The sequence below is a fragment of the Actinia tenebrosa genome, unplaced genomic scaffold, assembly GCF_029948245.1.
Source record: "Actinia tenebrosa isolate PJP-AT-01 unplaced genomic scaffold, QUT_ActTen_1.0 PGA_scaffold4__44_contigs__length_22323623, whole genome shotgun sequence".
Classification (NCBI taxonomy): domain Eukaryota; kingdom Metazoa; phylum Cnidaria; class Anthozoa; order Actiniaria; family Actiniidae; genus Actinia; species Actinia tenebrosa.
This window is the reverse complement of record NW_028292581.1, coordinates 18,251,128-18,274,772: the sequence shown is the minus strand read 5'-3', so window position 1 is coordinate 18,274,772 and position 23,645 is coordinate 18,251,128. Positions and strand designations below refer to the sequence as shown.

General features: G+C 35.2%; 1 protein-coding gene across 3 annotated transcripts; it reads right to left on the bottom strand.

Moving 5' to 3' along the window:
- Positions 1-747: 747 nt before the first annotated feature.
- Positions 748-22,837, bottom strand: LOC116301742 (extended synaptotagmin-3). Of its 3 annotated transcripts, none has more exons than XM_031710864.2 (22): positions 22,428-22,837; positions 15,919-15,960; positions 14,303-14,440; positions 13,568-13,644; positions 12,546-12,612; positions 12,216-12,305; positions 12,035-12,090; positions 11,290-11,407; positions 10,302-10,401; positions 9,275-9,345; positions 8,568-8,792; positions 7,944-8,024; positions 7,680-7,754; positions 7,201-7,287; positions 6,324-6,473; positions 5,265-5,377; positions 4,269-4,325; positions 3,793-3,873; positions 3,409-3,543; positions 2,670-2,775; positions 2,160-2,209; positions 748-1,758 (listed from the first exon to the last, which is right to left on the bottom strand). In XM_031710864.2, the coding sequence occupies exons 1-22, from the start codon at positions 22,788-22,790 to the stop codon at positions 1,725-1,727; spliced, it is 2,316 nt and encodes a 771-aa protein (XP_031566724.2). In that variant the 5' UTR covers positions 22,791-22,837; the 3' UTR covers positions 748-1,724. The 3 variants fall into 3 exon arrangements, with proteins under 3 accessions (XP_031566724.2, XP_031566716.1, XP_031566732.1); XM_031710856.2 differs by lacking the exon at positions 22,428-22,837 and adding an exon at positions 21,168-21,551; XM_031710872.2 differs by lacking the exon at positions 22,428-22,837 and adding an exon at positions 16,980-17,133.
- Between the last annotated feature and the right edge of the window lie 808 nt (positions 22,838-23,645).

The following is a 23,645-nucleotide window of genomic DNA, read 5'->3' as shown; positions in this document are numbered from 1 at the left end:
AACTATTAGTTTGCCTATTCTTTCACGATCATATGAAAATCACTCTAAATCCATGAAACAAATACTAATTTTTAGCACTAAATAGTGATAATTAAACAATAGAAAACAAAGGATTCTGTATGAAATAGTACTAATTTAGTACTCAGTTAATGTTCACGGTTTTAGTGCGTGCACTCTAATTAGACAATAGAAAACAATGGAATTTGCATGAAATTGTGCTATTTAGTATTACTAAAGTTTCACGGTTATATTGTTTGCACTCTACTGACAGCAGGGATGATAGATGTAAATCAGGATATTTATTTTTTGGTTCATATAAAAAAATGAATAAATTGTTTTAGAATTGGCACCTTCTAGAGATAAAATCATTAGTTGACACGCCCACCTGGGCAGGACCTAATTAAGGATCATTTTCGTTATTTCCAAAGAGCATTCCTGCCCTATTACGTAAGGGAGTCCCCCAGGGCCCAGTTGTTCAAAGCCCGATTAGTGCTAGTCTCCCCCACAGCCGCTTTCAGTGTCGTCACGCAACGCTTTCTCTTTACTCAGGGGAGAAAGCGTTGCGTGACGACACTGAAAGTGGCTGTGGGGGAGACTAGATTAGTGCTAATCCTGGGTTAACTCTTAATAAAACCTATAGAGTTAATCCTGGATTAGCACTAATCCAGCTTTGAACAACCCAGCCCAGGGCTTTAAGTACTGTTATTCATGGAAAAAGATAAGAATATTAATAAAATTACAACACCATTTACTCATCTTGAATATTTGAATTTATTTTAAAATTTGAGTCTAGTGCAAGAAGTAGTTAATTTAAAGTTCTGTTCAATACTTATTGGTAAACAACTATAATTCCAAACTGTAGCCTAATACTATGATGGTGAATTAAAATACATTATCTACTAAAACATACCAATACGCAACCCTTACTAAGACATAAATTACTATCCTAACTGAATTTTATATTAATATTTAGTCTGAAATTGATATAACTATTAATAATTCAGTGTGCATTTTATTTGATTACATTAACACTATTCAATCAACACAATAACATGAATGGTTTTCAAAATACTGTTGAATTTAAAGTTATGATAAATTTGGGTCTGTTGTTATAGAATATTCTAATATCATTTTGTTGATGTATGAAGTGGTTTTGCACAAGATTATCATTTTAATGTTAAGTTAAGGTCTTAATAGAGGTCACCGGTGACTGAGAGAGGTACTGTATTGATTTATGCAAAAACTCTATTTTGAGACTTTGACAACTGGCCAACAGGTTGGCCACCTAATAGAGCTTCTCTAGCATACAAACTAAAGAGTCAGATGGCATAATGCTGACAACTCAGAATGCCTTTGCAATCTTTGCAGAGAGGCTTTGAATCTAGAACACAACATCAAAATCCATCCTGCACGTGTGGGGTACTTCATGCCATTTTATACTCTTTTGACCTCGACTACAATTGGAACAAACTATTGAGTGTGCAAGGACTGGAGCTGCATTAACTTTAATTACAAACAATATAGCATTATATTAATTATTATCATCCAGTTTTATCTTCTTCAGGAGAGATGCCAGGGTGTAGCTCCACTTTTTTTACCATTCTTCCACTTTAAACAGGTTATGGGTCCAAAACTTCTTTGTAAAGACTGACTATTTCCAGGGACCAGACAATTCATTATCCACATACAGGTCATTTAATCCTTTGCCGATTATTCTCCACAATTTAGTCCTCTTTCATGGGGTCACGCAGGATGTGCCTTAAAACAAACCAAGTAAATTCAAAATGAGTCTTTATTTCCTTACATGAACACTTCCTTGATGTTACTCGAGGGTGACAGGGTTTTCTTGCTCAAAAGATCTTGGGGTATTTCTTGGTGTGGCAAGCTTTATTGTATTGCGGGGTAGGGTATTTGTTTTGCAGGGTATTGTTTAGTTTAGTTTTATTGTTTTATTATCTTCATGCAACAGCCATACTTTAGGCATATTTTTCCCCATTTCAGACCACATGTAATTCCCTAGAGTATTATTTCTTTGTTTAATGGTTGCCCATGAGAATACACATGTTGAATATGGATACAACTAAGACAAAGAATCTTATTCTCAAGAGAATAACGTGTGGTCTGTAATTAATTTAATCGAATGTTATAATGCTATTCACCATTGAGATGTTGGCTTGACGAGGTCTATTGTACCAAGGTTAAGGATCACCTGTTACATACAAGAAACAACTTAAGTTAGGAATTTAAATTATATTAACTAATATTATGATGAGGGCAGGGTAGAGTGAAAACCATATATCCCTGAAATAGTACTTACTAAATGGTGTAGTTCCAGTATTATCCATCCCCCCCCCCCCCCCCCCCCTAGTAACCTTTTTGGGATACTATGCCAAAACAACATCATTGCTAGTACTGAGGGTGGTCATTCTTTTTTGGTTTGTTGCATCCTTCAATTTGGAGACAGGACTGCCATCTGGGGAATCTGAGCCACAAAGGATCCACCGTCTCCAATGTTGAGAGCTAAGGTTTTTACACCTTGCAAATTTTACCCCTCAGCTCTAGGTCTCGAACACACTTTGGAGTAAAAGTCAGAAGCACTACCCACTACTCCACTGAGCCGTCTACAAGTAATAGCAGGGTAATGAATCATAATAATTAATTTTACATACCTCCCCCATGTTGGTCTTGCTCTTGGAGAAGAACCCTACATCATTCTTGACAGAAATCTGCAAGGAATGATCCTTGAGTTTGTCCTGTGGGATCATCCACTCAAACCTGAAACAGCACATCAAATATAAATGGATTAAAGATAAGATTGCTTAGATCATTGGATGACCAAATAAAATGGCAGTCCTGTCTCTTTCAGGGACATTAGACATAGATGGCGACAAGTTCATCAGTTGAATTTGTTACATTTCACCTTTTCTAGATAAAGGTGATTCACACTAGGCCATTTGCAGCAAATTTAATAATGATACTATTAATAAATCATAATATAATAATATTATTTAATAATGATAAATTCATTATTAAGTTGATTTACAGCAAGGACATTTTGCAACAGTCATGCACTGATATAACACTACTATAATCAATCAATTCAGCTCAAGGCCCCCTGTGGAAGGCTGTGGATGGCAAACAAGCTTTAAAATGCTTCGTATCTTGAAATCAAAATTATCTCATAAGAGAAATAAAGTATTTTGGAAAAGGCTTTGGAAATAATCCAGCAAATATTATTTCAATGAAGGAAGCCCAATTTGTTTTACCATCCAGTAACAGTCATTCATGTGATTATTTCCTGCAAAAAGGCTATTACATTTATGAGCCTTTAGGTGAGTGTGTTTACTAAAAAGCTAAGAACACACAAGAGGCAAGTAATATATTCCATGTTTTACCATATGCACTAACCTTTCATCAAAGGCAGGAGTCAAAGTGTTTTTAGCAACATCAGTCCTTCTCTTGCTACTTTTAGCTCTTTCTGGCAGGAGATAGGCCCTGATGTAAGGATCAGCCAGTCCATCTGAATCACAAGGCAACAAGTCTCTGGAAAACCAAACAAAAACGATTTAGTGGGAAGCATAGGTGGTGTAGTGGTGAGAGAGGTGATCTGGGTTTGAGCCTCAACAAGCTCTGTGTTGTATATGAGTTGAAATGAGTTGTTTGTTGGTTCTCTCCTGTGCTTCGAGGGTTTTTTTCGAGGTTTTTTTTCGGGTACTCAGGTTTTCCTCCCTCCACAAAAATCAACTACTAAATTCTAATTTGATCCTAGGAGATATTCACGATAGGGCTAACCTGGCTTTCATCTCATCAACTACTACTTTGCTTCCTTGGGACAGGTACTGTATCCTGAAGTGCAGGTCACCAGTCACGTTCCTGGACATAATACAAAATAAATATTAATAGTCAATAATTATGAACCCGATTGTTTTATCATAATATTGTACCTTAACTTTCTCTAATTGAATATACCTTTTTAGCTTCGTATGCAAAGTGCCCATTTCAGATTACATGACATCCCCTTGAGAATTGCTCTTTCGTGACGAATGTATCAATGAAAATATTTACATATGAAAGAATCAGCTTTCAAGAGTGACATCACATGGTCTGAAATGTGCATAACAAACAACGAAGCTAAAAAAGTACCATTATTCATAATTAATCATCTTGTCACTGATGATGACAGAATTGAAGTTCTGTTAAGACTTTTTTGTCAAACTTATGGTTTACTGTATAATTTATTAGAATTCTAAGGAAATGCAAAGACAAACCTCTGGATCTTCTCTTTTGGAGCAGCTGGTTTTCTTCTCCTTACTGCAGTATTCTCTCTGATGGAAAAATAAAGTTTGAAATGATTAATATTACAATTAAAGAGGATCTTAACTGAATTGCCAGGGCACAGGTTCAAATATCTTTCAAGACTCAGAGTTTTTTCTGAGTCTTTCAATTTGCAGCTGCATAAGTTGCCTCATATACTGCGACTATCAGCTCAATTTGATCAGTCTTTATATCTTATTTTTCTTAATTTCGTTGCATCAATGTCCTAGACCCAAGTGTCATATTGGTCACTAGCCACCCTTCCACGTCAGAACCCATCTCATAAAGGACTCTTGGTAATATGGTGGTGACTTATATGGGGGGGGGGGGGGGGGGGGGGAGGCTAAATAGTTTGGGGCTAGATAGATAGGGGCATGATGACTGTAAACCAAGGTTCTCCATGATCAAGGAAATCAAGATGGTGGCATAAAGTGGTAGCCCACTAATGCTTATCACCTCTGGGGTCTGGGTAAAAGTTTACAAGTTTGGTCTTTCATTCCCTTTTCCTTTGATTTGAGGGTAATTTCTCCAGGTTTTTCCATGCCAGTTTCCTCCCCCCCCCCCCCCCCCCCCCCACCCTAACCCCCTCCACAAAAACCTAATATGTTAAATGTGAGTTAGCCGGGCCATGACTAAGATCAGCCCAGAGGTTGTTTCAGGGTTTGATCTGTGAGTTAGCCGTGCCCTGAATTAGATCAGCCCAGAGGTTGTTTCAGGGTTCTATCTGTGAGTTAGCCATGCCCTGAATTAGATCAGCCCAGAGGTTGTTTCAGATTTTGATCTGTGAGTTGGCCATGCCCTGACTTCAAACAGCTCAGAGGATGTTTCAGGGTATCAATAAGATGTGAATGATCTTTTATTCAACTTTAGCATTATTCATCTCCATCACCACCAACAATGTCAGTCTCTACCAATGAAAGTCTCAATGAACCAACTGTAGCAAGTCTTACCCTTTCTCATCTTTTCCTTCTTTAGTTGGGATAAGTTCAGATGTTTCTTTTCCAGCTTCTTCTTCTTCGCCATCTTCTTCATCAGATGTGTCATCCTCACGGGTAACTAATGCCTACAAATCCAAAAATATTAATTTGAATTATCAATGCATGCATTTTTTTAAAAAAACATTCAAAATTACAATTAAAATTACATTCAAATATACTCAAGGACTATGGAACACACAAAAAAAGTGGTAGGGGCTTTGATTTGAAACATAACAAATTGGCCATGGTATGCATAAGACTAAAAGTAGTAGGTAGAGTCTGACTTGAATTTAGCAAAATTTACAATTTAGCAACTCCTTCCAACTCCAATATGCAAGGTAACTTTTTGTGTTCACTAGGTTTTCCCTAAAAAATTGATTCTTTTATTTTCTCATCTGAAAACTTCTAGCTACCGCTAAAACTTCCATGACAGGAATAACTTAAGCCATTAATTTGCATGTATGCTCAAATTATCATTGATTCATAGTCAGACCATCACAGACAATCGTAACTCAGGCTTTGCATATGCATTACAAGAATGTTACAGATACATTACCTAATCAAACTTAGGATTGACAAAAAAAAATTTTTTGATGCCTTGAAAAAACCTATTGGGCTTATTCAAACCAATGCACAGCTAAATTACATATCAAATTAGAATGGAACCTTTGCATGTGACATCAATGCAGCTCAATTTGGAAGACAAAAGAATTTCAATCTCATGAGAAATGGAAACCTATTGTTATGTCCTCCAAGTTGAGCTGCATTCCGGCGTGCTGTGGTGGGGGGATGGGTGGGGGTGTCTATTCAGCCTGCTTGGTTTTTTGGAGGTAAGAAAGCTAGAGAAAAACCCTCGTAACTAGGGAAAGACCTAACAAACTCTACTGGCAATTGTGGCAGCCAAGTCCAGGAATCAACCCTGAGGCCCTAGAGGTGAGAGACGAGCACACTACCATAATGCCACCCTTGATTTCCACAAGGTTCAAGGAAAAATAATTAATGATAATAATAAACAAGCCTATGTTGACATACTTTGAGAATAAGGCTGCATGACAAGGTACTGTTGTGTCCAGAATCCTTGAGTGGGAAGGGCTGTTCAAACTTCATGTCTTCATCTTTCAGCAAGCGTTCAAGAGGAAGATCAAGCTTACCAATACTCTTCTCTTTCACACTATCAAATACCTAAAAGCCACAAGAGAAGAGAAAAAATGCTTTCAGCCAACTGGTTGAAATTAATGGTTGATACAGTACTGTTAGCCAAGTGACGACCAAACTGTGTTCACTGATCGCTCATATAATATGGGGGGAAGGGATTGGGTTAGGCAAATTCCTCAATCTGGTAAAACTTATGCCTAATCCAGCAGCAATGCGCAAAAAAAATTGCTCAAACTCAATTCGTTGACAACTTCTTGTATTTTTTGTCCTGGAGGACAAGAACGAACATAAAACATTTCTAAAGAGGTCCACAATCTAAACTCTACAGTTTAGCAAGGGAAAAACAAAAATCCTGACCAAAACAATGGATAAATCAACAATCCACTACATTTGCAGGATCAGTCAATCCATTAATACTCCACCCTAAATCTGAAATCCAGACTAGCTCAATTATTAGTCAAATCCACCAAATATCTGTAGACCTATTCATACCCTATAAATTGGGTGTCACATATATGCAGATAGATATACATGTATGAAAATGTTTTTTATTTCTTGCTTTTTACTGTCAAACCCTGTTTTTCTCTGGGTTTGAAAAAATCATTTTTTTTACCAACAATCAAAACCAAATATCCACTACAAGTTGTCTTGATCTAACGTGTCTTATATACAACTGAGATAAGAATGCTATAAAACATGCTTGCATCCAATCACTTGCTTTTGATAGGAACTACAGTACTCTTACACGTCTTACCTCAATGTCCAGTTCTTGATACTTTGGATCATGAATCGAAAAGCGGAATGGCTCCTCCCAGACCGGACTGATGGAATCTTGGATTGTCTGCAACAAAATGATTATTTCAGAAATATTTACAAAATGTGTACTCTGATTGCAAAGGTTTTTTTCTGTCTTAACAGTTTTTTTGAGTTGCCAATGAGCAAGAGGTGTAAGGTGTTTGTCTCTGGTCGGTAAGGTCAGTAAGGTTTAACAGTTAGGTGATGGTAAGATAGAGGAAAAATAGTGGTACTTAGGTAACGGTAAGTGGCCAACAAATGCAGTTACCGACCACTTACAGTACTGTGCAGGTTGTCTACTATTATTAGTCACTAACTAAGCTTGACAAAAGTTCTGAGTTATGTTTGATAACCAATCAGTTGCACATTCAAGCCCTGGGGGAAAGGGCATTCACAAAGGATAGTACAAGATAATAAAGTAATAGTTTTGTTATTTACCTTGCTTTGAAGGGTCCTATTACCAACAGTCAACTTACAGAATGCACTTGTGGTACCACGGGCAGGATTGGTTACCTGTTAGATGGGGGGAAAAAGATATCAATAATGATAACAACAACAACAACAACAACAACAACAAATAAATTTATTTTAAAAAAGGAATCTAGTATAGGAAATGAAAAAAGTCTCAAAACCTGACAGAGAGAATATCAATTATTAAGAAGACATTAAAACTAACTATTATCAAAAGAAATATTCTCTTACAGGTAAGTTCTTGGCAGAGTCCAGTTTCACAAACAAAGCTGCTGTTCCCAACATTTCCTCTCCTTGGATGGCTTTGTCAGGCTGTTAATAAATAATAATAAATAATAATCAAGCAAACTAGGCAAATGATATAATCAAACTAAATGTTGGCACAAAATTCATTTTATGAGGGACGAAGAGATGTACTGCCAATTTTAAATGTACACATCTTTATATTAATAGATGTTACTTTAAACATTGTGTTTCCAACAACAAAACAAATGAGATTGACAACAAAGGTTTCAGTTTACATGAAACAGTTTTGGAGGACTTTAAAGGACTACGATTATGGTACAATCATTGCAGTCACACAGTTCTTTGATTGGGGTCTACCAAAATCCTACTTCATCATGATGGGAAATCATGCATTTCTGTTTGTGTGCTCAGTATTAAGAGTACCAGAGTTGAAGAGGCAAGCACACATGTTTTGGCCAACAAAATACAAAAAATTAAGATTTTTAATCAAACTTTTTGGGTGGAAGCAGTGGTATAAAAGTATGCAAATCTATTCTCCATCCCTTAACAAAAGAAAAAAGTTCTCCCCAAAAACCTCATGTGCCCTATGTTATTGACTGTACAACTTACGGGTGACAGGTCATCAGGGCTGGAGGTAAAGGTATACCAAACACAGCGCAGGTTGATTTGTCCACTTTCAACATTCTCGAGAGGAAGCCAAAGATCGGCACTTCCCTGTTGTACCACAGTGCTAATATCTGCCTCAACAGATCCCAGAGATTCATCATCTGATGCTTTATCTTTGTCAAACAACTGTATCTTGATCTTCTGCCCCTGGCTGTTGTCCACAAATACCTGGAAATAGCAAGTTTAGTTGAGTTGCTTTCGCGATGAGGATTTTTCTCTGGCTACTCTGGTTTCCCTCCCTTCCAACAATCTGTCTTACCAACAATGTTTTGATCTGAGATGAGCTATATGGTTGGTCAACACGTAGCATGGTTTTCTCCCCCTACAACAAACTGCCCCACAAACTAACTTTTCAATCTGAGCTAGGTGCTATGTTAATAGTTGTTCTACTGACAGTACATGTAGCATGGTACGGATGTAGCATGAATCAAGCCAACAACTTGATCCCTAGAGCTACGGGTTAAGCAACAAGTGTCTACACATGCCAGTCATTTCCATCTGAATTGTTACTCATACAGATGTAGAATGATGGGGACTTGCACTAAGAGGGCATGCGACCCTACCCCATCTCGTATCTTCAGGGATCATCAGCCAACAACCTGATCCTTACAAGTGCAGGGTCAGGTAATTGTCCTCAACCTTCAACTAACCTCAAAAACTTCATCCCATTTGGGATTCAAAGTCTCTTCTTTTGTTTCAGTCTTGAACGTCTGGGCTCCAACTAAAAGGGATTAAAACAGCAATCTTTAAAAGCATTTATATGTACATTTATATTTTACTTAGTTCTAGCAAAAAAAATATCATCATCATTTAGTATTATTCAAAATATTATAGTGTTTTAAGGGCACTCCACCCCTGAAACAAGTCCACTTTTCAGAGTTATAAATGAGGTGTGTGTCTACAAAGTTTGGCTGGCAAATTCAAAATAACTGTGTTCTGAGAAATCTGGTGCTTAGGCCTGCTGCCAATTAATAACGAATATAACAGAATTGCTCAGCAGTTGTTTCTTCAAGTCACAGATTATGTAATCTCTTGGATGGAATAATAATTTAAAATGATTGATTGATTGAAGGAATTAGAGGTCTGTGCTTTACTAAGGGAACAACAAATAGATTTGCCATGCATGTTCTTTTATGAGAAAATTTCCAGTTTTGAAGGTATAACAGCCTTTCAGGGCAGATCAAAGTCAGGCCATGGCTGACAAACAATCCAATTGGAATTTAGTTAGTTACGTTTTGCGAAGGGTGGAAACCTGGAGAACCTTGAGAAAAAATCCTTGACACCAAGTGAGAGACCTACCAAACTCTAACTCATGTGATGTTGAGTCTGGGAATTCTAACCTGAGACTCCAGAGGTCGCCAGGTGAGAGGCGAGTGCACTACTGCACCCTACACCACCGAATCCTCACACCAAGTGAGAGACCTTCCAAACTCTAACTTGTGTGATGTTGAGTCTGGGAATTCTAACATGAGACACCAGAGATCACCACCCTTCCTACACCTTGAGCTTGAGAAAAATCCTCAACTCGTGTGATTTTGAGTTTGGGATTTCCAACCCCAGACTCCAGAGGTCACCAGGTGAGAGGCAAGTGCACTATTGCTACACCACCCTTGATTCCCAGATATAATTATAGCAAACTACACAGAATGCATTGAGTTATCAAATGAATGAGTTTACCTGTAATAACTGCATATGGGTCGGAGGAACCTTTCTTAAACACACCAATATCCTTCTTCACAAGGTCCTTAGCCTCGATAACGTGGATACGAAGTACGCCCTTTGAAAATAAACATCACACATTTTCCTTAGAGGGACTACACCCATGCCTGTGTTACTTGCAGTGTTAAACTATGAGGTTTATTGTTGTCATTCCAAGGTTTAGCCTTGATGTAGATTAGCCTACGAGCTGTTCCAGAGTTTGATAAAGTTGCTTTTTGCTTGAAGAGGATAGCTAGGACAAGCATACCCAGGGGTAGGGGATGGCCTGATTATGGCCTGGGGTCCCATTGGTAACTGTGCATATGTATGTAGTCAGGCAAACCTGTTATTACACAACTAGAATGGGGTCAATACAGCAGGCGGATGGTCTAGCTTGGGTAAGAAATCTACAAATTATATGGAATAACAAATTTGAGCCCCCTGGTCTAGAAACTTTACACCCAGATTATACTAAATGTGTCCATTGACAATCATTGAGCATCCATCAACCATCAGTCATCAAACTATCAGCCATATCAGTTATAACATACATACATGGCTATTGTTTCATAGTTTTATACTGTTCTAACTTCAATTTGTATGAATTATTTTCACCCAATGTTTGCTGTTATTTGCTTTTGTTTAGTGCTTGTATGAATTCCCTTTGCTGAACATTTGGTAAAAAATTGTGTTATGCATTTTTGAACTTCTCATTTTAGACTTTTTGAATATTTCTGGTAAAATGTTTGGCATCGTTAGGTCTTTTGTTTACCTCTTTTTTGAATAAACTTTTTTTGGAAGCTATATCTTATTTCTGTATTTATATAGTTTATCTTACGCGTTATTTTTTGTCATGAATTCTTGACAACTGTCCAGGGATAGGGGGAAGCCTACGTGTTATATTTTTCCCCAAGAGTCAAATGGTTAATATATCAATAATAATAATAATAATATTACTGGTACTTACGTCAGGGAGAGGGAATTTGAGAGTATATGGGTCAATATCAGTTAATGGGACAGTGATCCTGTTGGGTAAGACTACAAATGATGCAACTACGTCATCTATAGCTCCTCTTATGATGTCACTGCAAGAAATTAATCAAAGAACCTGGTTGATTTGTTTTCCTAAACGTCCTAAGGCCAGGGCTTAAAATAACAGCTGGACATCAGACGATGTCTGTCTAGAATTGGAACTTGTCTGGTCAAATCTTTGCGTCGTTGGTCATTTTGACCAGTAATGTTGCACCAGAAATAAGTTATGACTAAGCTAAAACTAATTTGACCTGTGATCATGACCGGCAAATGATTGACAGTTATTTTAAGCCCTGTTACTTAAGGCTAGCGGTGTTCTGCATGGAAACTATTGGGAAAAACAGATATTTAAGCCTGTGAAACAGCCAGTCGAGAGTCAAATGTGACAATTTACTTGATGTTCACTTGGGGTGTGAATGACAATACAAAATCATTCTGAAAATTCAAAGATTTAAATGGGAATATTAACAGATGTTGCACAGAGTGGTGGGAGAGATCGGATTATTATGGTAATGTATATATTCGTTACTGACAATTATTGTAACCAAAAATGTGAGATGAACAATAAGCAGATTACCACAGGACATGAAATGCTTAAAATTAGATCAATCTTTAAAATAGATTTGGAGTCTAAAATTTCTGATACGAACTAAATAATGTGCACCAATGCTGGAACTAACCTCAAACCAGGAATGTCTAGAATATTCAACAAATTGGTAAGGTCAAAGTCAATATCCTTAAAAAAAAAAGAAAAAAATATCATTATGTTTGTTATTTCATGAATAATATTTTTGTTGATAATTTCAACCAAAATGTTGAGAATGAAAAACAGCCATATTTAATGTTGGGTAATGAACTTACTGGTCTGTTGAGGAAGAAGACTGATACCCCGCCCACCAATGGAGATGTAGGAATGAGTGGACTCAAGATTACTCTTAGAGTACCACGCAGCTGGAAAGAGAATGAAACAGAAACAGATTATTAACAATGAACTAACACGAAAAACACAAGTGTTGAGAAGCACTCAGCTACATGTCATGCTTCTCCTAACACTTCTCTAGTGTTCCTTCAATCAGTGCGTGCTTTATGACTGCACACACCACGCACAAACATTTCCTATTTCTTCAAACATGTATGCATTTTAATTGAACTGTTAAAAAAGATTTTTTTAGAATGATATGTCTACTGTACCTGCAAGTCTTCAATACCCACAGACATCCCCTTGACAGATAGTCTAATGTCCGAGTTTCCTGCATATCTGTTGTAAAGTACAAACAAATGATCTTTATTAGACAAACAATGAGTATTGATAGGGTATTGGGATTCTCAAGAGGAGGTAATAGATCTAGAGTGAATTCGTATATCTCAGTTTTATGAGTTCTTCTAATATCCTAATGAGTTGTGTGGATCAGATTAAATAAAAACAACAAATACAATGAATACTAAGTAATATATGCCAATTAAGAAAGATCAGAAAAACAATTAAAAATTCAATACATAGAGGTAATATTACACTGCTAGTGGTGCATTACAGCCGGATAATTTTAAGAGTGAAAGCGGCCATATATTTTTAGAGCCCTGGGGTGAGAAAAAATACAGCTTCACGAGTAAAATTATCCAGCTGTAATACACAACTAGCAGTGTAATAAATTATTTCTTGAACGAAGCGGAAAAACTGAGAAAGAGCTGTGCATGAAAACAACTATTTTATTGTAAACAAGCAAACTTGAAAGTCACGAACTCAAACCAATTACGTGAGCCACACAAATTTCCTCGCAATGTCATTAGCAAAAAGAAAATGGTTCAAAGCCAGTTGACAGACTGGTTGACAGACTGTGTATAACTATTATGGTTCTGTAATTGTACTCAAATAATGGTCGTACAAGGGTGGATCCAGCCAAAATTTTAGGGGGGGACTAACTGAGTTTAGGGGGGCCTAATTGAGTTTCTTCCGTCAACACAACGAAAAACAATATAAAAAAGCATCCTTTTTTTCTGCTGAAGGGAGGTGGGCTTTAGCCCCCTTTGCCCCCTGGATCCGTCCTTGTCGTAATACATGGGAAATTGAGTGCGTAGTATATTAAAGAATTGTAAAGAATGTGTATTTCGCGGAAGGTCATTTAATACTTAATATCTGATGGTATCTGATGTAAAAAACACAGGTAACCCAAACATCACTGGAGAGCCACATTCAAAAGTAAGGAATGACTCACATAAGATCAACATCCATAACAATCTCAGAGCGCTTGACATTCTGAGTGTAAGTCTTGATACCTCCAATGCGTGGTGGCTGTAATCAAGATATAAACTGTTAATCTTCATTGTTAGAATACACCTCTTTATATATAATCATAATAGGTACAGTGCCTCTCATTTCAAACCATGAGGAATTCCCTTGAGTATTGTTTCTTTGTTTATTGGTAAAACAAAGAAAGATAAAGCTAATGTAATAAAACTTTCTCAATGTCTTGAGTGACCTCAAAGCAATGGCTCCACGTCGAGGTTGGACTTGATGTGTTCACACATTGACTGTATTTTATCGAGTCTATCGTTTAATGGTCACTCAAGCTAGTTCTGGAAAGGCTAATTTAACATAATATGCCAGCCAAAAAAGTGTACAATGGACTACTTCAAGGATGTGGTGGTGGTCTTGAATCACAAGGCATTATGGGCCGTTCTGGGGACAAAACAAAACGAAGATGCTGAAATGACGATCCTCATTCATGGAACTGTCCATTTTTTTAATTCATCTCTTTTCAAATTATATTTTTATGTCAATTGACTCCATTATTGTAACAAAGCTTTGTCTATTTGCCTCCTGGATGACCTGTAATGCCTTGTGATTCAAGATGGCTGCCGCATTGTCAAAGAAGTCTAAACTGTTGTCATGACAGCAAAAGTGATAAGTACCATATTCAAAGCTGCCATAAATAAGTTGCTTATTTTACCTGATCACCAAGCTTGAGCTCATCAAAATAAATAGAACTCAAAAAACCAGGGACATTTTTCTGAATCTCTGGCTCAACCTTCTCCTTTAAGATCTTGATGACCATGTCATTGATGTAGGGCCAAAGCTGGACAATCATCTGTTATGGAAAAGAAAGAAAATTGAAATGGTTGGCTTATCAAAATTCCACTTCGACATGGAACAATCAGATATGTAGACTTACAACTTTATCTTCTAGAAAGATACAAATATTTTTCATTATTTCAGCACATAAGTATTCAAATGATAACAATTCTTTTTTTTATAGAACACTCAACAAAGTTACTCGACTCTGATTGGTCGAGAGGAGTACAATTATTATAGCGTTAATTGTACTCCGTAGGAGTACCGAATTAAGTCGCTATGGCAACACGGCCAAAAAAAATGTCAAAACAATCATTTTCTATCATTTTGTACTTAAAAAACATATAAATAAAATTTTAAAGCTGTAAGAACTAATCTTTCTTATGCATTTCAGTTGCACGATGGACTGAAAATCGGCCGCCAAATAGACAAAGATGAGCAGCGTCACTTCGCATTTTTTACTGAAATTTTGTTAAGTGAACTATAAACAAAAAATCGCACGATATTTCCTATACAAATTCTAAGATTTGCTTTTCACTATTATTTTAGTAAGCATTTAATATTAAAATGATTCTCTTTAAATAAACTTTAGACACCTAATATACACAAGCTTTAATATTGCACTATTTAACAAATAGATCAGGCTTAGCTATGTTCTGTTCTCTGATAAAACACTCCTGAAGCTGTAGAACACTCAAAAGGTTATAGAAATCACTCACTTATGTCTTTTCTATTTTAATTTTGTATAGAAAACATGGTTTTGACGTCATATCTATATTTTTATACTCTGATAAAACATAGATTTTCAGCCAATCAGAGCACACGTTTGTGAAATTATATTATATAATATATTTTGAAATGCTGTGAGTCTGCTAAAAAAATCTTAGAATTGATTTAACAAAAAATCTTAAATTTACAATTCATTTTTTCCCTAAAGCAATAAGCAGGATATATTTGTTTTACCAAACCAGATTGAAGTTCAACTTTTTCTTGATTTAAAGATTTGTCTTACTTTAAGATAAATCAAGACAAATATATAAATTTTATGTGAAAAAATAAACACATTTTACTGGTCAGGATCCTTAATACTTTAGTATCTTTTAATTCATTTTTGCTTTTCTCCTTATAAAAGGCTTTCATTTATAGCCAGAAATCGCTTGAAAAGCTGTTATTTGATACTTTTTAAAGTTACCAGGACTAAAATTGGGCCTTTCAGGCTAATCCACAGCCTCCGTCAGCAAGATAAGAAGGATAAGAAATTTTCATTACAATTGAATGACCAAATGGCTTTTTCCACAATATCAGTTACCACAAAAATCAACAAGGTGTTAAATTACTCTAATGCTGTTGCCTAGTTACTAATGTCATTTCATGATCTTAAAAAAGTTATAGACAGTATTATTCAAAATTAAGGGATCATAATCTGGATTAACCAATAATTCATTTTTCATTTATTTTTTAATAATTAATATTAATCAAATATTTATTCTCTACCTTGTTTAGCCATTCTGCCCTCTCGACATCTGGGAAGAACACCTGTGGTATATAAGAGGTAAAGACATTATATAAGCATATACATTCATGTGCACAGGGTATAATTCAACACACTCTGGGGAAAAACACTCAAAGAAAATAGAATGACAGTAACAAATCAAACTATACAGTAATTGGGTGCATCGCTTAGGGCTATATTTATGTTGCTTTGGCACTTCAAACATACTCTATATATATATTTACAATAAAATTTAAAACTTCAATAGATAATACCTATGTAAGAAAACTCACAAAAAATTTTTTTTTTTATGAACATTAGATATCGAGTCTTAATTCCAAGCATTAGCAAGACAAAAAAAGAACCAGAAATTTTTTAGCTTCCTGTCAATTTATCAAAGCAAACAAGACAGCTGTATTCAAATTTGGCTGCAGAAAAAACCATTAGCATAAAAAGCTTCAGTTTCATGAGGATTGTGTGGAGATAGACTGCTGAAAAAACAGCAAAACAAAATAAATAATAATTACTAAATAAAAAAAGATACCAGAGGGAATTAATTTAGTGAAATATCAAAGATTTAAAAAAGAATCAAATATTTAGTGACATTTTTCATCTCCTCTTTTGTTTTAATTCTGGCTGGAAAACAGCTGATCTAATACGGCCTTGAATTTAACCCCATATATTTCTCACTTTAATAGAATATCTAGAAATTATTTGCACAATATAGAGAATGCTTTAGCTGCTACTTATATAAGACTGCAGTAAAAAAAGCTAAAAAAAGGAGAAAACCTTTTTGTAATATGACACATTCAGAAGCTTTCAGAATGAGCTATTTATTATGTGAGCATGCAATTCTGTTGTCAAAATCGGTTGCACCCAAGGTCTGAGAAATAACTTGAAATTCATAAATACATTAATAATATTTTTCATAGGTCGATTTAAACAGGGAAAATAAAATGATAAGATGTGACAAAAAAGAGCAAACAAAAAGGTGGGAAAGAAAAAACAGAATATTACAGTAAAGGATAAAAATATTTTCGATAAATTATATCTCCAGTTTAACCTGATTATTTCTGCCTTTTGGTGGAGGAACACTGCACCCATCAGAGTAAAATAAGTGCCTGAAGAAGTTGATAATCCAAGAGCAACACATATTGAAGATGTTCAAGAAAACGTTGTTGAAAATCTAGAGCCAAGACCTCACAAACCACACTATCTCATTGAAATTCATTCAAAACACAAAAGGTTATATTTTGATGTCTTTTTGACATGTGACCAAGCAGGCTGGTATTGAGCCTATTCATTTGCATAAATAATGCCTTTTTCTCTTGAGAGAAAGGTCACTTGAAATCCAATTGTCTCCCGAGGGGATTTCCAAATAATAATGTGTAAATAAACTCTGCTTTTAGGCATGGCTTTTGATCTCAATTTCTGGGATCTAAAATGCCTGGAATGATTTTAATTTATAGATCAAAATTAAAGAGGGAAAATTAACATGATAATAAGCAAAAAAAATTGTGAGTTTTTTTTTTAACAAAGGGATCGGAGTAATCATCAAGTAAAAAGGCAATAAGCAAAATAAAATAAAACCAAGAGAAAATCGACAAGTACAATAAGTTTGATAAAATAAATTTTTCTATAAAATGTAGAGTAATTAAGTATCGAGTAAAAAGGCAATAGGCAAAGTAAAAAGGTAAAATAAGACTTTCACATTCTCAGATGATGTCAAAAAAAGTTGAATAAGCCTGAAGTGAGATGACGTTTTACCCCCGTCTCTAGACCATAATCCTTTTCACATTGCTTTTGTTCTTTAATCATGACTATTGTTCCTGTATTCTCTAAGGAATCAAAAATTTTAACATGAAAGAATTATAAAAACTATTATGGTATAGAGGTGGGGGTAAAAAGTCATCTCGCTTCAGTCTTATTCTGTTGAAAAATCATTTTAAATATTCTCATTTCTTTTTATTTATTATTTATCATATTGATAATCTGACCAGGCATAATATGACAGACATGAATAATAACAATTAATAATCGTTACTGACTTGTTGAAATTGATGTTAATTGAATAACCAATAATGAATGGAAGTTAAAATAAACTAATGAGAGAGAAAATGAATAATGATAATTACAACGAAAACTGAGATTTGTTAGAATATACTTTGATTTTTTTTTTTTTTTTTTTGATTTTTTGAACATATAGATTTTTGTTTGTTTTATAAAATAATTGTTGACAATAATTGCCAGTTTTTGATGTGTATTTTGGAAGGTTGACAACAACATGTGAGTGAAGATCTCTCCCTTTAGTTGAGGGTTTTTCTCCAGTTTTCTCTGGTTTTCATCCCTCCACAAAACCTATGCTAAATTCCAATTAGATCTTTGAATCACTGTAGCTCTGTCCTGACTTTAATCAGCCCAGAGGCTGTTTCAGTGTATTGATAACAGTTGAAGTTTATTCGTAATAGGCCATTTCACGGATCCCGTTACTCCCCGTCACTCAACCTCAGCCTCATCAGGGTGCAATTATTCTTTAGAATTTGACTACAGTCCGCAGTAATGAAAGGAATTCACACATCAACGAACAATTGAAACACTTAAAAATTTCACAGGTTGTAGGCAATTTCTAAAGAATATATTACATGCTGACGAGGCTGATGTTGAGCTGCGGTATCTGTATAAAGGTCTATTATTTTAATTTAAAAAAATACTTTATGTGTCATAAATATGCATAAAATTAGCTAAACAAGCTTCCTCTCAACTATTTCATAAACAAAATTTTAAGCATAAATTATCTAACCCATAATTAAGAACAAAGAAGATAAATTAAAGTATGTACAATGTATGTACATGTAAAAGCTTCCAAAATCTTATAACTTACAGAATTTTTTAAAACGTAAAAACCATTAAACTAGTTCTAAAATTTGTTAAAAACATTAACTTGTGAAAATACTGGATAAAGGCATTAAGAATGTATTACCTGCTATGGTATAATATATATTATTCTAGCCTCTGACAAATGTACCTGTTTGACATCATAACTACTGACAAACAAATATAATGATTTTCTTGTGGTATAATAATAATTAACTACAGGATACTTTTAATTTCACTATCATAGTGAATAATAATATATTTGTTATATAGCGATGAAATTTTCTGGTATGCAACAAACACTCTCATTGGTTGAATTATGACACTAGCTAAATCTAAATGTATCATGACTGGAAAATAAATTACTTATTTACCCTCAGGAAATAAGTTGCATGTGATAAGAATGGTGAAAATAAGCAAGTGCACATGATCAGAACGAGAAAAAAGCTGGTGGCATTATATTTTGCACCTATCGCAAACAACAAAATGGGAGGAATATTTTGCTGGAACTTTAAGTACAAATGGAGTTCAAAGCAAAATAACAGACATTTAGTGTTTCTACAGAGAAAAAACAGACTTTCATTGAGAAAAGGCTTTGCCTCGGGAAACATTGAGACTATCAGGAAAACAAGGAAAACGAAACAATTTTCCTAGCGACCAGACATTATCTGCTTGTTTATCAAGATTTTCTTCAGTATTAGAAAATATTTGTGACCTTATCTGTTGTAAACAGCTGTTTAAGTCTTGTCTATCAGGAAAACAAAACTATTTTCCTAGCGACCAGACATTATTTGCTTGTTTATCAAGGTTTTCTTAAGCATTAGAAAATATTTGTGACCTTATCTGATGTAAACAGCTGTTTAAGTCTTGTGGGAAAGGCACACACACTCATAGCTCAGAGACATAAACAGAAATTAGGCTCAACTAGCACATTTTTTCATTTTTTTCCTTTCGCAATTTTTCCTTTTTTTCCTTCGTGTATCCATTAAACTTTAATTATGAATTGTTAGCAGCTGTAGTCATGTATTACCAATGAACAATAAGCTCTTTCCTTAAAAAAGTAAATGCATGAAAGAGAAAAAAGAAAACAAAATACGTCCAAGGTAAATAAAATTAATATTTTAAGTTTCATTTGTTCAATACGCAATAGAGAGAATTTTTTTTGCTATAAACATAGGGTATTTTTTGGCAAAAAAAATGGGATTTCACATTCAAATTTTTACATGTTATCCTAATTTCCATCTAGCCACAGACATTGTCTTATTTAAAATACTTCCAACAACTAATGATTGGCACCTAAATTTGCATTTGTCATTTTTACTTTCATTTGGCATTCAAAACTAAAATTCCCTGTTTCTTATTGCTCGGTATCACAAACATATTACTTGCGTTATGGATACAGACGCTGTCTTATTTAGCAATCTTCCAACCACAAAAGTTTCAATTTAGGATTTCTTTTTTATGTATTGCTAGATTAAGGAACTTGTTTAAGGCAGCCGTGCACTCTCATTAAGACACAGCATGTGAAGTTACACTGTAATTTTAAAAGGTATTGAAGACAAGTACAATAATATTTATATATGTGCAAGCATAACCCTTCCTAGAATTAATTATCATGTATTGAAAGCAAGCATAAATATAGGATGTTGCTCAATGTTCATGTTGTTTTGTCTTAGTAGGATTTAACCCCCCCCCCCCCCCCCCCCCATACCGATAAACAGAGGCCATGTGGTGAGAATCAGTACTAGTTAACAAACAACACTTTCTCACAACCGTAGTACTAACGCACTGTACTATAACAGTTTACTAAGATACAAAAATAAATAAATTTTATCTCATCAAAATAAAATAAAAATGAAGGTTTCTTGGTTTCAAAATATATTGGTCACGCCTAGAAAGACAAACTGAGCGAAGTCACCAGTACTAGTGAAAAAAGCCACGTCTCTACAACTTTTCACCAACTTTACCAAGTTTTTACTTCACTAAGCTAAGGTTTTTTATGAAAAAGTCAGTTGAAATTCTAGCTTATAAAAGCACAACGCGGTATGTTATCAAATGGCACTCTTCAGGAAGGGATAGTAATATTATTTTGCTACTGATAGCGGGCTAATATGTCATTAATTTATAATGAGTTTATATTTTCATAAAAAACACATCTTACAAGAAACAACGTGTTGGGAAAATAGCACTTAAGTTTTGAAGTGCAAATTCAGTTGTTTTCAAACTCAGTGGAGACCAACACTTTTAAAACACCGGAGATCCAATATTAGTAAATATTACAACGAAAGAGTTGGAAGACTTTGTAAAAGAGTTTTTTTACTTGACTGGTTGTTGTTACTGGTCTAGAAAATTCGTCTAGTAGTTTAAGACAGCTTACCCACGCAGGAAGGTCTTCCATTTTGGCCGAAACAGCGCCATCTTCGTTATCTGCAGCTTCTTGTAGACTTGATCTTTTCTTCTTCTTCTCGTCTTTGTTCATTCGCCATATCATAAAAATCAAAAGGCCGCAAAAAACCCACACATAGCTCAGACCCAGCCAACCCATGAACCAAATCCCAAGAGCAACGCCGACAAATTTGAGATATTTTACAGCGAATTTCACAATACCGACATTAATGGCGGGTCCTGGTTTCTTTTCCGAGCTCGGTTCAGGCTTTTTTTCGTCTGTTGATGGGACTGGGGGCTGAGAAGATGGCTTTACATCAGGAGCATCCACAGACACTGTCTTCTCTTCTGCAGCCATCTTTGTTCTAGTCCAGAAAGCGCACGTCTCGAGACTTACTTCATATGTCACGTAAGTCTGTCACATGTAAGAGTCACACTGATAATAGCGTGACAGACTAACTTGCTCTTTGTCAGTACATCAAATGTATGGGAAAATATTCTTTTTTCTTATCAGAATGAAAAATAAATCGAATCAGTACATATGTATATAATTTATGAGAGTCTAAGTGATGAAAAAAAAGAAGCATAACGAAAATTTGGAATTTTCAAAAGGTGAGAGTGAAAGTGAAAAGAACAAATCTATTTTTAGGTCACGTCCACTTCTAGCGTCCGGAGTCTAGCAGTTACAGGTAGTAACGCTTACTGCTAGCCAAATTTGAGTCGGTAATTAATATCAGAAGCAAGCTATACGCGATTCTATAGTTAAAAGACTAATAATTGTATAGCTGACCCTATTCTTTCGCATAAACCGTCCCGGGCGTAATCAAATATCAATGTCGAAATCTTTAGATTATCGTACGTGACTTTCGCAACATCAGGAACTCCTATAAATGCCCTTGATGAAAAACTTTTTAAAATACAGCAGATTAATGACAGAAAAATATTTATTATTATTTGATGATGAAAAATTAGAAATCTTTGTTTTAATCCCCTTTCAATTTATAGAGATAACAATTTTGAAAAATATAGATTTTTTTCGGCCTGAGATAAAAAGCACATACAGTCTGTATATTTGCCCAGGCAATGTATGTTGTCCAATACTTTAAATGTTTGTTAATTCAGGATAAGAAAAGCATATTTCCCCCCTCAAAAACAGGAAAAATTATTATTTTTTTGCTTGGAATAATCTTTATTCCACAATAACTGAAATAATTGTGCCGGTACTATAAAAAAAATTTCCATTCAGTCTTACCCAAGCAGGCAGCTCATCTATCCTTGCTTCAATTGCTGTTTCCTCGTGTTCAGCCACATCCCTTGCTATGGCCTTTTTCTTTGTTTTCTTCTCTTGATTTTTTATCCAGAACGTAAAAATTAGTGACCCAATAATAATCCACGTGAAACCAAATCCAAACCATCCAAAAAACCAAACTAATAGAGCTGCTCCGGCATATTTTAGAAATCCTAACAAAACTTTAAGAATCCTCATTTCGTCGCTCAAAACTGCCATTGGCTTTCCTTTCTCCGGCTCGGCTTTCCCCGGGCTTTGATTTTGAATTGCGGCCGTGGGAGCCGGTTTTTTTCCTGCGGCGCTGGTTTCTGACGGTTTGTCCGACATGACAGCAACTTCGAGAGCAAAACTGAAGTCAGTTTAGGTTCAACAGATGTTGAAATAAAATGTCAGCCTTACACAGTGTCCCGTGGTGTTCATGTGATGTGATGTATTGGTTGTTTTGGGGGGTCGGGTTTTAATACCGGAACGTCAGTTTTCAATTATGCATCATCCAGGATTGTATGCATCTGTATTAGCCAATCGAATACATTGATTTTGTTATTGTAGTTTTGATGTTAATCTTGTTTGCAACCATCATATAACAGGTGCGGTTTGTTTTCTCACCGAACTGTTTTCAAAGTTTTCAGTTTCTTTATTTCTTTCTTCCTTCCTTCCTTTCTGTCTTTCTTTCTTTCTTTAGTTCTTTTTTCGTTCTTTCTTTCTTTCTTTCTCTTTTCTTTCTTTAATTTGTTTTGCTTTTTTTTGTTTCGAAAATTCTGAATCCTCGAGAATTAGAAAAGCGCGGGAAATTATGAAGTGTAACTTGTTTTTACTGTAATTTTGCTTTATTTCCCGCCTCAAGTTGATTTTTCTTCCTTCTTGCTTTCTTTCTTTTATAGATTAATCAGGTGTGAAAAAGAAATAGCGCAGTTTTTATGAACTTGACTCTACATAGTGACATTTTTACAGACAGTAACATTTTTCGTTTATATTCAACGCTAATAAATAAGCATGACTGACTATTTGTTTTTCCAAAACAATATAGAAACTAAGGGCGCCAGGGAACGTGTTGTGCCCTACCCTAAACATGAATCACTTATTGTGGTGGGTATAGGCTCTCTTTTTTCTTTTCAGTAGAGCTAGACATGTGTACTGTTTTAATTTGGGAGGAAGGCGGACGAGTACAAATTGTCATGAAGT